Here is a 14,995-nt window from a genome sequence, read left to right on the forward strand (position 1 = left end):
ACTCATTGTGATCACACATCGGGGATAACAATAACCTATGTCCGAAAAAGTCCTGTTTGCAACTACGGTGACCATACATTCCGTTTGGTCTAATGGTACGTATGGTGAACGGGTATTGGGAAATAGGTACAACTGTTTTCTTTTCCTATATAATTGGTGGCAAAATGTTCAATCATTTCCACTTTATTTTTCCCCGCATTTTTATTCTTCAGCTATTGCGAGGTGTTACAATGGAACTGGCCAAAACTGTCGCTATAATGGACTGTCTGTCACAAACTACGATATATATTTAATGTTCACAATACGTCCCATACATCCTTTGAGAAAGTCTCTCTGGAAAAGAAATTTGAATATGGTCAATATTGGAAGAAACTTATCAAGAATTGAAGGAAAGCACTTTTTTTTTCCGTCATGCATTGGCGTTCACTATAGGAAGTTGATTGCAAAAGCAGCTTCTCTCATACGTATATGAATCTTAGCTGAAACCATGGACTAATTACAACATCAAGTACGGGAATGTTTGTCAACGAGGGAAGGGGAAGAGAACACTTCCTTAGCCCCCCAATATAGTCTTGCAACCTAATAACGATAACTTACAGGGAAAAAAGAAGTTGGATTAAACCTTGACTTCAGAACGTGCAAAAAACCTTTTGATATCATTATCCGAAGTCCCGATAGCTATAAGCGAATTTTTCCCCATGTTATGGTATCGGTCTCTTCCGTTTCTTGAAACGGTGATAACAATCCAACATGATACCATTTTCCGTGATTCTAATAAGCGGCGTCGACTGTATTTCCAGTTTAAGCCATTTTAAATGCTGCAAAATTTAACCAGCAAAATTCAAACTAAGTCTCGAGAACGAATGGTTTTCTAACATCCGGGCAACGATTCCAGAAATTAATCATTTTTAATGTCTTCCTTAATTTGCATATGGAATAGACACTCGCTGATTAAAAGGTATCTTATCTGCGAAGATTTCTTAATTTCCACGTCTCCACAATAATTTATGCATCCCCATTCCTTCATGTAATCGAGAGAGAGGAGAGGAAAAAGAAAGATGAATGTAATTTCTTCTCCTTAGTAATTAATTTCTTAATTTTTTTTTTCTCCCAGTATTTATAAATTTCCATATTCCCACGCTGATTAAAATCGCGCCACCAAATTAAAGGAGATCCTATTTCAATGTTTCAAGAAGGTCAAGCATTCGGAATAATGAATTTAAAAAAAAATATATTAATAAACATATAAATTGACACGTGAGAAGAAACTTGATACAATTAGTGAAGTTTTTTTAATTATGAATTTCAATTAAAATTATTATTATTTTATTGAGGCATGTGGATGGACAAGATAATTATGAATGGCGTTGTATTTTAATATTAAGACTGTATTGTAACTCATAGTATTGATTTCTTGAATAGTAGAAAAGTTTTATTCGTTATCTGCATGGTAACCAGATAAAATGTCAATAACATGTACATACACATGGAACCGTAGGTCGAGAATATTTTTCCTCATAAGAATTTATAGGAAATATTGTTTTGAATATTCAGTTTATCCCGTCTGGCACTAATTCAATTTTTTTTAATTTCTATTTTAGTTTATTTTCTATTTCGTTTTTTTTTTACGTTAAATTTTTCGCTTCTTTTGTTTACTTTATGAAAGAGAAATTGTTTATTCTGTTTTTTCATTTCATTAACGATTTTTTTTTCGATAATCTATTTATTTTACTTGTTTATTCCTTATTCTTTCTCATTTTCTGCTCGATATTTTTTTTTTTTTTTGGTTTTATTTTATTATTTTTTCAATTTTTCTTTATATTTTCATTAATTATGTTTATTTGTTTTGTTTACTAATTTCGGTGTTTATATTGTTCACTGCTTTCGTTCTTTATCTTTTTTTACTACTTTCGTTCTTCATTGCGTTTACTACTTTCTTTCTTTGTTTTGTTTACTACTGTCGTTGTTTATTTTGTTCACTACTTTCCTCTTTTTTGTTTACTACTTTCTTCTTTTTTGTTTACTACTTTCTTCTTTTTTGTTTACTACTTTCTTCTTTTTTGTTTACTACTTTCTTCTTTTTTGTTTACTACTTTCTTCTTTTTTGTTTACTACTTTCTTCTTTTTTGTTTACTACTTCCTTCTTTTTTGTTTACTACTTTCGTTCTTCATTTTCTTTGCTACTTTCTTCTTTTTTGTTTACTACTTTCGTTCTTCATTTTCTTTGCTACTTTCATTTCTATTTTGTTTACTTCTTTTATTTGCTTCTCGACTATTTCTTTTATTTATTGCTGTTTTTTTTTTTTTGTGTATTACTTTTTTCTCATTTTATTTTATGTTAAAACTTTTCATTTTTCGTTTAGTATATGCAAACATTTTTTTAAATTTATTTCGTTTTGTTTACTCCTACACGCAGTTTTGATTGCTTTCTTCTTCTTTTCTTTTCTAATTTATGTGTTTATTGCATATTTTTTTTACTTCAAATGGATATTTCATATAACCATGGAAAACATTCCTAGAAAAACATACTTGATATTCCCGACTTGTACAAGTTGATGACAAAAGATCAGCAAACATTTCTCTTCCAAGAAAATCAAGGCCATCAATATACTTTTATAGACATGTAGTTTGAAACGAACAATGGCTTTGACGACAATCTTTTTACCAATTATTACTTTTCCTGTAAAAAAAAAAGAAAAAAAAAGCGCGCAATGTAGCAATTATGGTGAAATTTATGTAATAACTTAGAATTCTCATCACACGAGTAAAATCGGAAGAAAAAAATACATGTAAAATTTGTCTAGAGTATTTACTTAATGACGATGTTCTACCTCAATTGGGAGAAAAGTAATTGCCATCAACGAATAGCAATCAAAAATGTCAGTTCATGCATGTTATCATCCTTCTATAAATGAAGCATCATTCATCTAATCACATGCATAATGCACAAGTGACACGAAACTAGTCATGAAAAATCTTTAAAAAATATAAGTTCATTCAAAGTAGTGAGGGAAATTTTCTATCATAATTTTTCGTGACCATTTTTATGTAGAAAATTACGGAATACCTGTAATTGTCACCAAAATATTAATCAAATATTTATGAAACTTCCAGATTACAATAACCATCATCTTGGTTACTGTTGATTGTTAAAAAAAATGAAGTCCAAGCTGTATTTGAATTCTTATCCATCAAAATCACAAAGCAAATCGGTTGAATTCAAATGCACTCAATCAGTAGAAGAATATTTGTATATCTTTAGCAATAAAGTTTTCACAAACTGGCTACATCTATGATCGCTTGGCTTAACTGTTGAAAAAACGGGATACTTCTGAAAATTATCGACCAAAAATGCGAAAAATACGTAACATTTGTTTAAAATACTGTTCTTTGGTTCGAAAAAGAAGAGAATGGTGTCATCTTCTTTCTTGTTCCCATCTTCACGATAAAGCAGTTAAATTCAATTTAAAATGAACTTTTTAATTAAAAAAATACGTTAACTATTAATAGAGAATGGGGAGGACACGTTACATCAAAAATTAAATATTTCCAGACAATACGGATACATATCAGAATAACAGCATCGAGAAAAGATAGATAGATTGCAAGATGATCATTACAACCAAGCAACGCTACTGTACCAATTTAGTGACGGGATAGAACAACTATTATCGCCCTGAGAAACAATGTGTACACAGTTGCAACTTAACTCGCCTTTGATGACTTTGGTGATTTAGATAACCATTACGATGTCTGTTCTGATTAAATGCGCCGCTCATTGCCGATTCCAGAACGTTGTTCGCTGGTAAATTCATCAACTTCGGGTACCGGGAGAGTACATTCACTGAATTCGTGAAGTTAAATAGCCCAATCTCGCTATCAGACGATTTTATCTCGTTTTATGATAGACTCTGCTAACAATGAGAATATACCGTAAAAGCCCATTATAGCGTACAGCTTATTACTTCTGCTATAACGAGTGATGTGCAAGCAGTGTTATCCGAAAAAATTTTTTATGATGAGTAATTTCACTCCTCTCCCAAATTTTTAGGGGTATTTTTCGAAAATGAGGGGTAATTTTTTTAACGGAGAAAAATAATTTTAAATTGGAATTGAAACACCGTTAAAACTACGCGAAGCACCACAGCAATCGTAGCCGCCTATACAAAATGCATGATACATAAATGAAAACATACGTCATAACCTTCGAACTTCGAAAATATTTAATCCAAACACTTATATTAAATATTGATTTGATACAAATATATGAAATATGAGATAATAAGAACCAACTTTATCATACATATATACAGTATTTGTATGTACAGGGTGGGCAAAAAGTCCGTAGAAACTTTAAAAAAAAATAAAAACCGGAAAAATAACCGAATATATATAAACTAACGCTTTGCAGGCTTAGCATCGTTATGTCACGGGAATTTGTTTAAGAAAGGAAAAAAAGCTTTGTAGCTCAAAAACCACCGGGCCGTTTGATTCCCATTCCTCCAGCAGAAGTACCCTTCTGTCGTATCTGCTTGAACGGTTTCCAAAGTCTCGGCCAGGAAATAAATGGACCATTGTAAGTACTGACTATTTTACCCTGTATGCTATGACGAAAGCACTGCCTTCAGCAGATGCACCAGAGGTAGCCAAGTTTTTCGTCGAAGAAATTATGCTAAAACATGGAGCTCCGAGAACCTTTATAACCGATCGGGGACAGGTTTTTCAGTCAAGACTCGTTGCTGCTTGCAACAGGCTTTGTAATGTGGCCCACAGATTGACCACGGCGTATTATCCTCAGACGAATGGCCTCACAGAACGTTTCAACAAAACGCTAGCAGATATGTTGTCCATGTATGTCGATGTCGAGCAGAAAAACTGGAATGAAATCCTACCATTCGTCACGTTTGCCTATAACACTGCGCGACAAGAAACCACTGGATTTACACCTTTTTATTTATTACATGGATGCGAAGCTGAAACTACCCTAGACACTCTGTTCCCATACAATTCGGGTGAACCGAAATCTGATCATCTTGGCCAATTAATTGCACAAGCAGAAGAGTCAAGGCAGATAGCGCGGCTGCGAACTTTACAGGCTCAACAATATGACCGCCAACGTTATGATTCTCAACACCGAATGGTAGACTACAAGCCTGGGGATTTAGTGTGGATTTTCAGACCTGTAAGAAAAGTCGGGCTGTCGGAGAAATTGATGAAGATTTGACTTTGGCCCATATAAAGTTTTGCGAAAATTATCAGATGTGAATTATGAGGTAGAAGATTTTGATCGTGCTTCACGACGGCGGAAATCAAGAGATGGTGTTCATGTGCTCTGTATGAAACCGTACAATGACCCGTACGCTCAGGACAGTTCCTGTCCCAACGACGACAATCCTAAGAAAGGCAAGATCGACGATGGAGAGGAAGAAGAAGGCTGACAACAAGTCTCGTGAGCCGTCGTACAAAACAGCGGGACGCTGTTTCTGTGAAGAGGGAGCAGCAAGCAATGCAACGTATGAGGGCTACAAGCCTTTACAAAGGACTGTCTTCTCCGTCCCATTTCTTTGAACTATTGGTTGCTATGGTGACTTAATAAGGAGCAATGCAAGGACTGTCTTCATCTCATCTCTGTGAACTATTGGTTGCTATGGTGACTTAAGAGTCAAGGACTGTCTTCATCTCATCTCTGTGAACTATTGGTTGCTATGGTGACTTAAGAGTCAAGGACTGTCTTCATCTCATCTCTTTAAACTATTGGTTGCTATGGTGACTTAAGAGCAATGCAACGTATAAGGGCTACAAGCCTTTACAAAGGACTGTCTTCTCCATCTCATTTCTTTGAACTATTGGTTGCTATGGTGACTTAAGTTAATTCTTTTTGATTATTTTGTTTTTTGGGCAGTTTGATCTGCGTATTCGTTGTGTTCGGTCACGCTATTGCTTTCGTCCTTGTATTGTGCGTTAAGCCTAATGAAATAATTCACCGTGTTCTATCCGTTTGTAATAAACGTGACAATATAACGAACTTTTATTTACTTTATATATCGCGTATATTGCATTTCGTGGTGCTGGTGTGATATTTATCATTCTCTACAGGTATTACATAGGTTCTACGGTTCGGACATGTGAATGTTCACCAGGGTTCGATGGAGCAAGATGTGAATCCAGGAGAGTCGGTAAACCTCAATTATGTAAGTGGTATTTTTATAATTTATGAAATATTATTAAAATATATTATGAAATATTTTCTATATAACTTGTGCTACGCAAAAGAAAAATTGCAGGTATAAATTACGTATTTTGAACTAATTTGTAATGCGTGAATAATCACCCACGCAAATTATAAAACTCTACCCCTAGCTGTTTGCTTTCCTCGGTTCCACATCATATGCAAATTCGATGTCTGCTCTCCTGGTTGGAATGACACATTTTGTGCTGCTGAAGTGTTAATTTGTATCCTAATAACAGTAATCACAGTAAATTCACAAACCTAGCTGATGATTACGAAGGCTTTTATGTTATCGCTGTTGTCTTCCTCGTTATCTGCACCGGTCCAGAAACTGAGCTTAAGCCCACGACGTTACCTATTCATTGAACCAAACTACGACTTGAAATCTCCGACTCCCCGAATAAATCGGATAATGCGCGAGCGAAATAATTCGATACATATGGTTACTAAACTCTCGAGCACTTGTTCATCAATTTCCGAATCTAACTGATATTTTGACTTCATATACGCACCAGCGAAAACTGACGACGACGATTATATCTTTGAATAGTGTCTCAGGCATTAGGGGACTAAAATGGTTCAAAATCGTCGCCATTATATCTATGGCTCGGAAAATCCCGGATTCTACTACTCCGCCTCAAATCACAAAATTTTCGTGATTCAATTCACTTGAGCTGATGTGAATGAATTTAAATCTCGACGTGGACACACACATTCGGAGAAATGCGTTTGCGTGTTGTTATGTGGACGAAGAAATTCGTGTAAATCCGACGTCGCGAGCTTCAAATTCCTCGAAACGGCACATCTGTACCTGTCACTTGTGTTCCGTGAATATTTTAATCCGTCATTTGCATCGCAGGATCGTATTCCAAAGCATTTATCGAGAATCGGGAGCAACGGAATTAATTAATTGGCTGCCTAGTATGAAAGTCCCGTTTTCCAAAACATGTTATGTGGCCCCCAACTCAATTAATTTCTACGCGCTTCATATAAATAGTGGAGATAGCGTATGGGGAGCTAGCTTACAGATATGTTCTGTAACATATGATGATGAAACCATCGAGCTCATATTACTGGAGGGAGCATGACGTCAGCGGTCTCCGCCTTGGCAGTGCTGAGAAAGGTGTCGCCCAACATCTTTCGTCGGAAGATCAAGTGACTCGGTGCAAACATACACGATATTCCTCATAGAGATCAATGTTAAAATTGCCGATTTTAGCATAGAAATGCGTAAGTTTAGTGGGGTTTTCCGCCACATAAATAATTTTAAAAATTGAATTGAATTCTCGATTTTTGAAATATTGAGTTCGCTTAGAGAAACGAAGCCCAGAAAATTAAGTATAAAATAATTAACCAGACCCACTTTTGAGGTGGATATCCATGCAATAACATTAATTTCAGCTTTTTATTTATATCTTCTCAAGCTCGAAAATGAAAATTAATGTCTCTGTATTGTCTTATACTATATACTTGCATCTCAATCCATATAGTTCAGGGTGTTTTGAAATTAATTATGGGCCCATATATAAATTAAATTCCGCAGCTTTAATCAAGCATTTTTTTGAAGCAAAAACAGGCAGATCGATTCATTTCTGTTTCTTTGGTTTCTGGGTGTTTGAGGAGAGAGTGTATAACAGAAGTTACTTTTTTTTTTATTATTTGAATAACTATACAATCCCTTACGACATGAATCACGTTATCTGGATACTTTTTCTAATTGGAAGTATTCCTCTTAGGACCAACGGTTCGCCATTAAAATGCGGAAAAGGGAGTTATGGAATCACCCTGTACAGGAACGAAGATTAGATATTTATTCATGCTCCACAATTCATGATGTATTCGGTTATAATAAAGGATGAAGCAAAATACAAATCCCTGTTTATATCTAGACAAATTTCGTTCAATTTCAAACTTTACACGTTGCCTAAATAATACATTCGCGTTAAAATGCATAAAATTCCAAGATACAATCTAATTTCTTTCATTCGCCTTTCACGCATGAAAATTTCAGTTTCTAACGACTGCCGAAAATATTATAAAATCTCTGGGGAAGGATCCAATAAATAACAAAGTTTTCCCCAAAGTTTGAACACACTTCCCTCCTTCTTAATGCGCCAAATGATCAACGAATGGTTTTGCTACGGGACGGGAAATTACGATACCATCGATCAACATTAATTGCTGATTGCAGATAAACAAAAACCGGCACTGGAAATTTCGTGAGAATTTCTGGATGCAAACTATACATATATATTATGGAGAATTTTTAAATTTTTCTCTCTCTTTGTTGTTTGATCTTTTTTTGTTGTTAAATTCAACAAAGACTAGATGACAGTTTAATGGCATCCTAATCTCCGTGAACCAAATTAGAAATAACGAGATCACACACAAGAATATCTTGCACGCACTTAAAGAGAAGAAAGAAGGGAATTTTCTCTCATGGTCAATTAAGCATTAATTAATTGCTAATTAAGGTGTTTAGAGTTAAAAGCCCCCCCCCCCCCGTGATTAACATCTAACACGGAGAGAGGGAATGTGTTCAACGATAGATATATGATCGCTGATTATAATTGCTCTTTTCAACACAGAAAAAATATATAATCCTGGTTTTTTTTTTTTTTACATAATTAAATAATCAAAATAATCATGTTGGTCGAAACTAATTTTTTTTCCCATTTAATTGATGCCATTGTTTTCATTGCGTTTTTTCTTATCAGATAATTTTCTTTTCTTCGATGAAAAACGCAAATATTGTGGATAATAATTATACTTTTTTCCTAAGAATTTTAATTTATTTTGCAATTATAAAAAACAAATCGATGGAAAAATTATTATTTTCATAAATGTAATTACTTGCGGATGTTCATTAAATGTGATTTCAGGCCATTGGATGATTGTTTTTCCTGTTGGTTATTGAAAGTTGTTAACTTATTTATTTTTCAGTGGAATGCGAAGGACCGGGCTGCAATAAAAGTGTGATTTGTCCAGCAGAGGGAGGTAAAGCGGTATCCGCTGGAGTTTGTCCTAAAGCGGCAGGTAACTAGAAATTTCTACAGTGTTTACTGATGATATAAAGCAAGTTGCTGGTAACATTGGGCACTATTTATATTTTTCGGTTATACTCCAATTTGAAACATGAAAAAAAACCTAAAACCTGAATTTCTATGAAATTTAGAGTCAAGTTTTAGAAAATCACACATTATAAACCAATAGATTTTTTTTTTGGGGAGTATGGGATAGATGGGTATTATTGAATTGTGGGAACAAAATGAAGAAAACGAAATTCGAATTGAGCATAAAACAAAATTTAACGAGTCTATCGCAATGAAAAATAAAAATAGATGCATCTTGGGAGCATTTTGAAGTGTCTACCTAGTCTTATTGTACCTAGTTTATCACTCTTCCACTTGGAGGGCCATATCTGGAAGTGACAAAGACCCAGTATTCCATATTACCCGCACTTCCTATATACAGGACGGTTACATAATTCCACCTTGCTTTTTACTAGTGAACGATTTAATTAGTAATACAGTGATTAGTGGTTATACTTCCAATTTGAAAAAGTATCCAAATAACGTGTAGAACTCAGATGCGTCATTCATTTTGCAACGGGTTTAGAGGTAATGAAATATAAAAATTAACTCTTTATACTTATTTTCGCCTATTTAATCAGAGAATGGTGACTCATTTCTATCCACGAGAATGTCCATCGAGTGGAACATTTCCATGGAATAACACGTTTGTACCATTAGGGGACTCCGTCGAGCCGCCAGGAAGTACGGAGAAGTGTCAATAGAGTAGCGTTTAAGGGGGAGGCCACTCAACTCTTTATACAGACACTATGTCCTGAAAAACCAAATTTGAAATTTGTTGTGTCGCAATTCTATTTTACTGGTACAGTGAAACTTCGATATAACGATACTCTGCCGACCAAGAACAAAATATCGTTGTACAACGATTGTCGTTTTATCGAGAGGCAGAAGTTTAACATTAGAATGTAGACGTGTCTGAACAAGACTTGTTGTAGAGGGATTTATCACAATATAGAAATTTCTGGCCCGCATATCTGGCCCGTGGACTGAAAAGGTTGTGCAGTTTGCACCCTCTGTTCTGAGGAAGGCAATACCGAAAATAAAGATTATTTCAGCATCCCCTTTCCCAAAACATCCCATTCACATAGAATTCTATCAATGAAATAATCGTAAGAGAAAATAGATCGAGAGCCAGGAGATTCCGCCCGCAATCGGGAAAACAGTAACTAAACTAATCAGGATTAAACAGGATCGTCGGCCGAAAGTTATTCCCCGAGAAGATTCCAGAAGAGATTTCAGATAACTGTTTACCTATGGCGTGTCCCAGCCCGAGAGAGAGTGTGTATTTTTTGTTCCTTTCTCTCTCTCTTGTGTTATTTATTGCGGCTCAGTCAATTAGCTCCGGTGGATCCTAGGGACGCACGTATGAGGGCTGTTATAGTGTGGGCTAACAGCTAATAGAATGGTTGTTATTACGCTGCCGAACAACCAGGGGAAATGTCTTTTGCTCCCATTCTTGAGACGACCGAACGCCCGGATGTTGTGGATAAAGTAAGAACGCGAGAACATTATCCACTGGAAGAGACGATAAGGTTTTATTTCAACACCGCCATAACGTCGGTAGAAAGCCAATCTGGTTTTTTTTCGTGCCTGGACAATCTTCTAGAATGTTGTGATAGGAACAAAAAAAAAGGAGAAAAACCTTTAAGAAGTGTCGCGTTGACCGTCGGTCAGCGATAACGTTTAATTTGTCGTCGCTGATAGCGTAGATAGGTGTGTAGGAGACTTCTCCAACATTCTTAAGGATAGAAAAAAGTAATTCACAGAAGAAACGGATATAACAAAAGTATCAAATGTTTCTTTGCGCTGTCTTTTCAACATGAATGTCGTAGTATTTGATTGAAGTTCTCGCGTCCGTAACTGAGTTCGGCTTCGAAAATACAGCGGAACTTTGGTTAACGAGATATTCGCATAAAGAGCAAAAATTCCGAACGAATTTCGGCTCGGTTAACGAGCGATGATTCGCAATTCGAGAAGAAATTTCGCGCTTTATTTATTTTCACGTTATCAGTTTCACAACTGAGATGACGGCTCTGAGATGATTTTTTGCTTTCGCCCACACACGTGTTATGGAATTGTGGGTTACATTCTTCCCCCCCCCCCCAAAGTCTCCGGTAAGCGTGCCTCACTCGAAAAATTAACACACGTGCGAGTGTGAATACTTTTACGGTACAAAATTAGACGTAGATAACATTGTAGACATGCGTATGATATTTCTCTAAATTCTTCAAACAAAATCGTTCGAGAGAGAGACAGAAAAGACGGGTAACGGTTGCGTAAATTTAAATCTTATTCAAGCAAAACATAGGAAACGATCTGATAATAAACACCGAAAGATTATTCCGCTCACGTGACTTTAACGAGGAATTTATGGAGCATTTCAGGATGGATATCTTTTATAAGTTTCTCGTAAAACAATTCCTGATCATAATGCTCAGTTAGTTTTCACGTAGCGTATAATTCGGGATTTTTAATAAGGAAAAACTATACTTTGTGAAAAGTTCAATGTAACACACATACAATACGTGCCTGATGTCTGTAAACAAAGATACCCGAGGAATTCGGGAGAAATGTCCTTTTTTTTCATTCCCTGCGAACACATACACATCTTACGGGAATTGCTTAGGAATCTGAAAGCAAACAAATTCTCCTCGGAATTAATTTGGAGAACCGAATCCTCCTCCGTACCATACATCTTCATGGATGCACATTCATTGGAACCTATATCTCCTACATATCTGCCATTTTTATTTCATAGGAATTTATTTATTCCGAGGATTTTGTACACGAGAATTACGAAACCAATTTTGTGAGTTTTGGGCATTGGCGGAACAAGATTTTTCCCGTAAAGTAATTTTCTATCCGTTTTATTTTTTCCCGTGGATTTTGTTTCTGTAGCTTCAAGGGAAAGGTCTTAGACTTTAATTTCGGGTCTACTTTTGGAGGGCCTTAAGGGCTCCAGTTTTTCAATTCTAAAAGTATTTCCTAGCAGAAAATAGGTTTCGCTTTGAGAAAAAAAAATTTACATCAAAGAAGATTGAATGCATATACATTGACTTGAAAGATAAATCCACGTTATTAAGCTTTTATAATTAACGGCGTATCGGAATCCGAACGAAATTAATTTTTCCATTTCCTTCCCAGTATGCAAATCAAATACATCATTTTGCACTTACTAATTACGGAACGCCGTGTTTATTCAATCCAAACTAATTTCAAGTTTGGAAAAAAGAAGAGGGGTCTTTCCTCCCAGAGTTAGAATTCGGATGTTTGTGAAATTTTCAAAAAGATTTGCGTTAAATAAATTCATGGGATTCCCTCTCTCTCTGCCTCCATCTCTATTTATTGGATTGGGGGTCGGATTCTTTCGAGGAGTTATTAATGGTGTTGTTTTTCGTGTGAAGAAAATTTAATTAAGTTGATAGGTTTGTCATAAAATGAATGGGATTTTTCCTATTGCTTTGATGCCTGTTTATTACTCGAGTCGTACCCGAGATATATTTCAGTCGCTTTTATATCTCTTGTGGGTGTTTTTTTTTTGTTTGAGGAATCGAGAGATGGGACGATATTTTTTTTTAATTCATAAATCTCTCTCCCATGGTCCTATTGAGAAATCCTAACAATTCGGCTGTATTCCGATAAGCACATTTTGAGAAAAACTAATCAGAGTACAGCAACTTTAATTACAACCACCCTGTATCACTTCAAAGTGTCTATAAACGAGAACGTCTCTCTTGCTCCTCATGTTAAATTTTCCCATGAACCTCCATCTACTCTAATGATATTCACTGTGTATTACGCTGCAAAAATATTGACAAAATAATCATTTTCATTTATTTACTTATATTAAAATTAGAAATATGAAATATTGAGCTACAAATATTTTATTCCTTTTTCTTTTCGCTTCCAGAAGAAAAATATCGATACATCATTTCGCTGCTGCTGACAAGTCCCAAAGCCAACACTGTTTTATCGGAGCGGAAAAAACTGGATAATTTCAAGAGAGAAATGGAAAAAGCGGTAAGAGTTTCAAAATTATTTGAACATGAATGATAAAGTGGTTAAAAACAAAGGATTATCAGTATAACGAACGTCATGCTAATTCGTCACACAAATTTTTTCTGATAATATCGATCTTTGCACTAATAATTTCGAAACACTATCGGGTAAAAACTTTCCTAAACACATATCAATAAAAACTCTGTATTTTTTTCACCCTATGAGAACATTATTGATGTATTCTTTAACTACTATGAAAATATATATGTATTACAAAAAAATTTATGCACATGAACGATTAGTCAAAAGACTAGTAAATATTTTATTGTAATTTACGAAATTATGAAATTTCATCTCGATCGAACTTTTCTAGTACTGTTCTTTAAGGCTGCTCGTTTTTAAACGAGTAGCTGATTCCAATTTTTAAATGAAATACAGAACAGACCGAGCACGACCAGATCCTGTTGCTTACGCGATTTTAGCACATTGCCCCGGTGGGCGTGGTCGTGCCGGGGAGAGTTCTGAAACGCAAGGAGGGGAAAGACTAATTATTGGCGTTATAGAGGGATTCATCGTTATATCGTGTATCGCTGTGGGTATAGGTAACACAACTAATAAACTTCTCTTTGACAGAAATCACTAAAAACTAAACAAAACTAATAATTTATATAAACCACTTTTAATTCCCAATTTTAATTTTTCGCCAACACACCTTAATTGAGAAGTTCCCGTAAAATTTTCATTTTAATAAGAGTTTCTACTTCAGAGACTTTGAATCGATAGCATCCTTCCTGTAAAAGAATGTAATATTCTAAATACATGTACAAAAATTCTATGTTATTTTTAATCGTGAATAAAATCTTAATTAAAGAACGTAGAAAAATTGAAGTAAACAAATGAGTGAAAAAATAAACTAATCAAAAAAAAATATATATATATATATTCCCCATTCAGTTTTCAATTCCGCCTTTAACAGCTAACAATTTATTTTATTTTAATGACTTCATCGCTCGATTTTTTAGAAAATAATAAGAAAGCGGAGAAGGAGAATTTTTTTTGTTTTTTTCAGCATAAATTGGCGAGAAGTAAATATTCCTCCAGCTAATAACATGAAATATTCAATAACCGAATCCCCCAGTGGAGGTAAATTTGTCACAATTACGGGCTCCGGGTATAATAAGAGCTTCTTTTTATGCTCTTTTTTTTTTAATGCTCTTTTGGTTTCCTTGGAATTGTTCTTATTTTGTAACTGGATCCCTCCACGAAGCCATAAAACAACTTTTTTTTCTGTTTTCTCTCTTCCTGAAAGGTGATTATATTTTCTTATGGGTATATTTTTTTCCCCTATTTTAATAATTGTGGGGGAAACATTTTTGTTTTCAAAATATTTACAGGTATTGTATTACGATAATTACACTTAATGATTTCCAATTACTCTTTAAAAAATAATCGAATTCATGAATATTGATAATACGATTAAATAAACGTAGAATTTTAATGTTTGAATAAATTACAATGAGAATTAATTATGGAGCGTAAAGGTTGGTTCGATAACTTTGTTATGAGCTTTTTTAAGTCATAAGACTCGTGGAATTTCAACATTAATTAATAAGACTATCAATGTAATGTACAGGGTGATCACTTAATTTTCCTCGTCGCATTTTACTGGCGGAAC

The 14,995-nt window shown here is 34.8% G+C and overlaps 1 protein-coding gene across 3 annotated transcripts in view; it reads left to right on the forward strand.

Annotated features, from left to right (window-relative positions):
- Nucleotides 1–14,995, forward strand: part of LOC149084428 (uncharacterized) — a 410,069-nt gene that overhangs the window by 354,831 nt on the left and 40,243 nt on the right. For all 3 annotated transcript variants that reach the window (XM_089234820.1, XM_089234819.1, XM_089234818.1), the window contains 3 exons: nt 6,097–6,191; nt 9,173–9,265; nt 13,232–13,341. In XM_089234820.1, the coding sequence (XP_089090946.1) occupies nt 6,097–6,191; nt 9,173–9,265; nt 13,232–13,341 (298 nt within the window). The remainder of the gene's footprint in view (nt 1–6,096; nt 6,192–9,172; nt 9,266–13,231; nt 13,342–14,995) is intronic.

Source organism: Pholcus phalangioides, unplaced genomic scaffold (genome assembly GCF_987345545.1).
Source record: "Pholcus phalangioides strain wild (caught in Gottingen) unplaced genomic scaffold, Ppha-v1.0 ptg000008l_1, whole genome shotgun sequence".
Taxonomy (NCBI): domain Eukaryota; kingdom Metazoa; phylum Arthropoda; class Arachnida; order Araneae; family Pholcidae; genus Pholcus; species Pholcus phalangioides.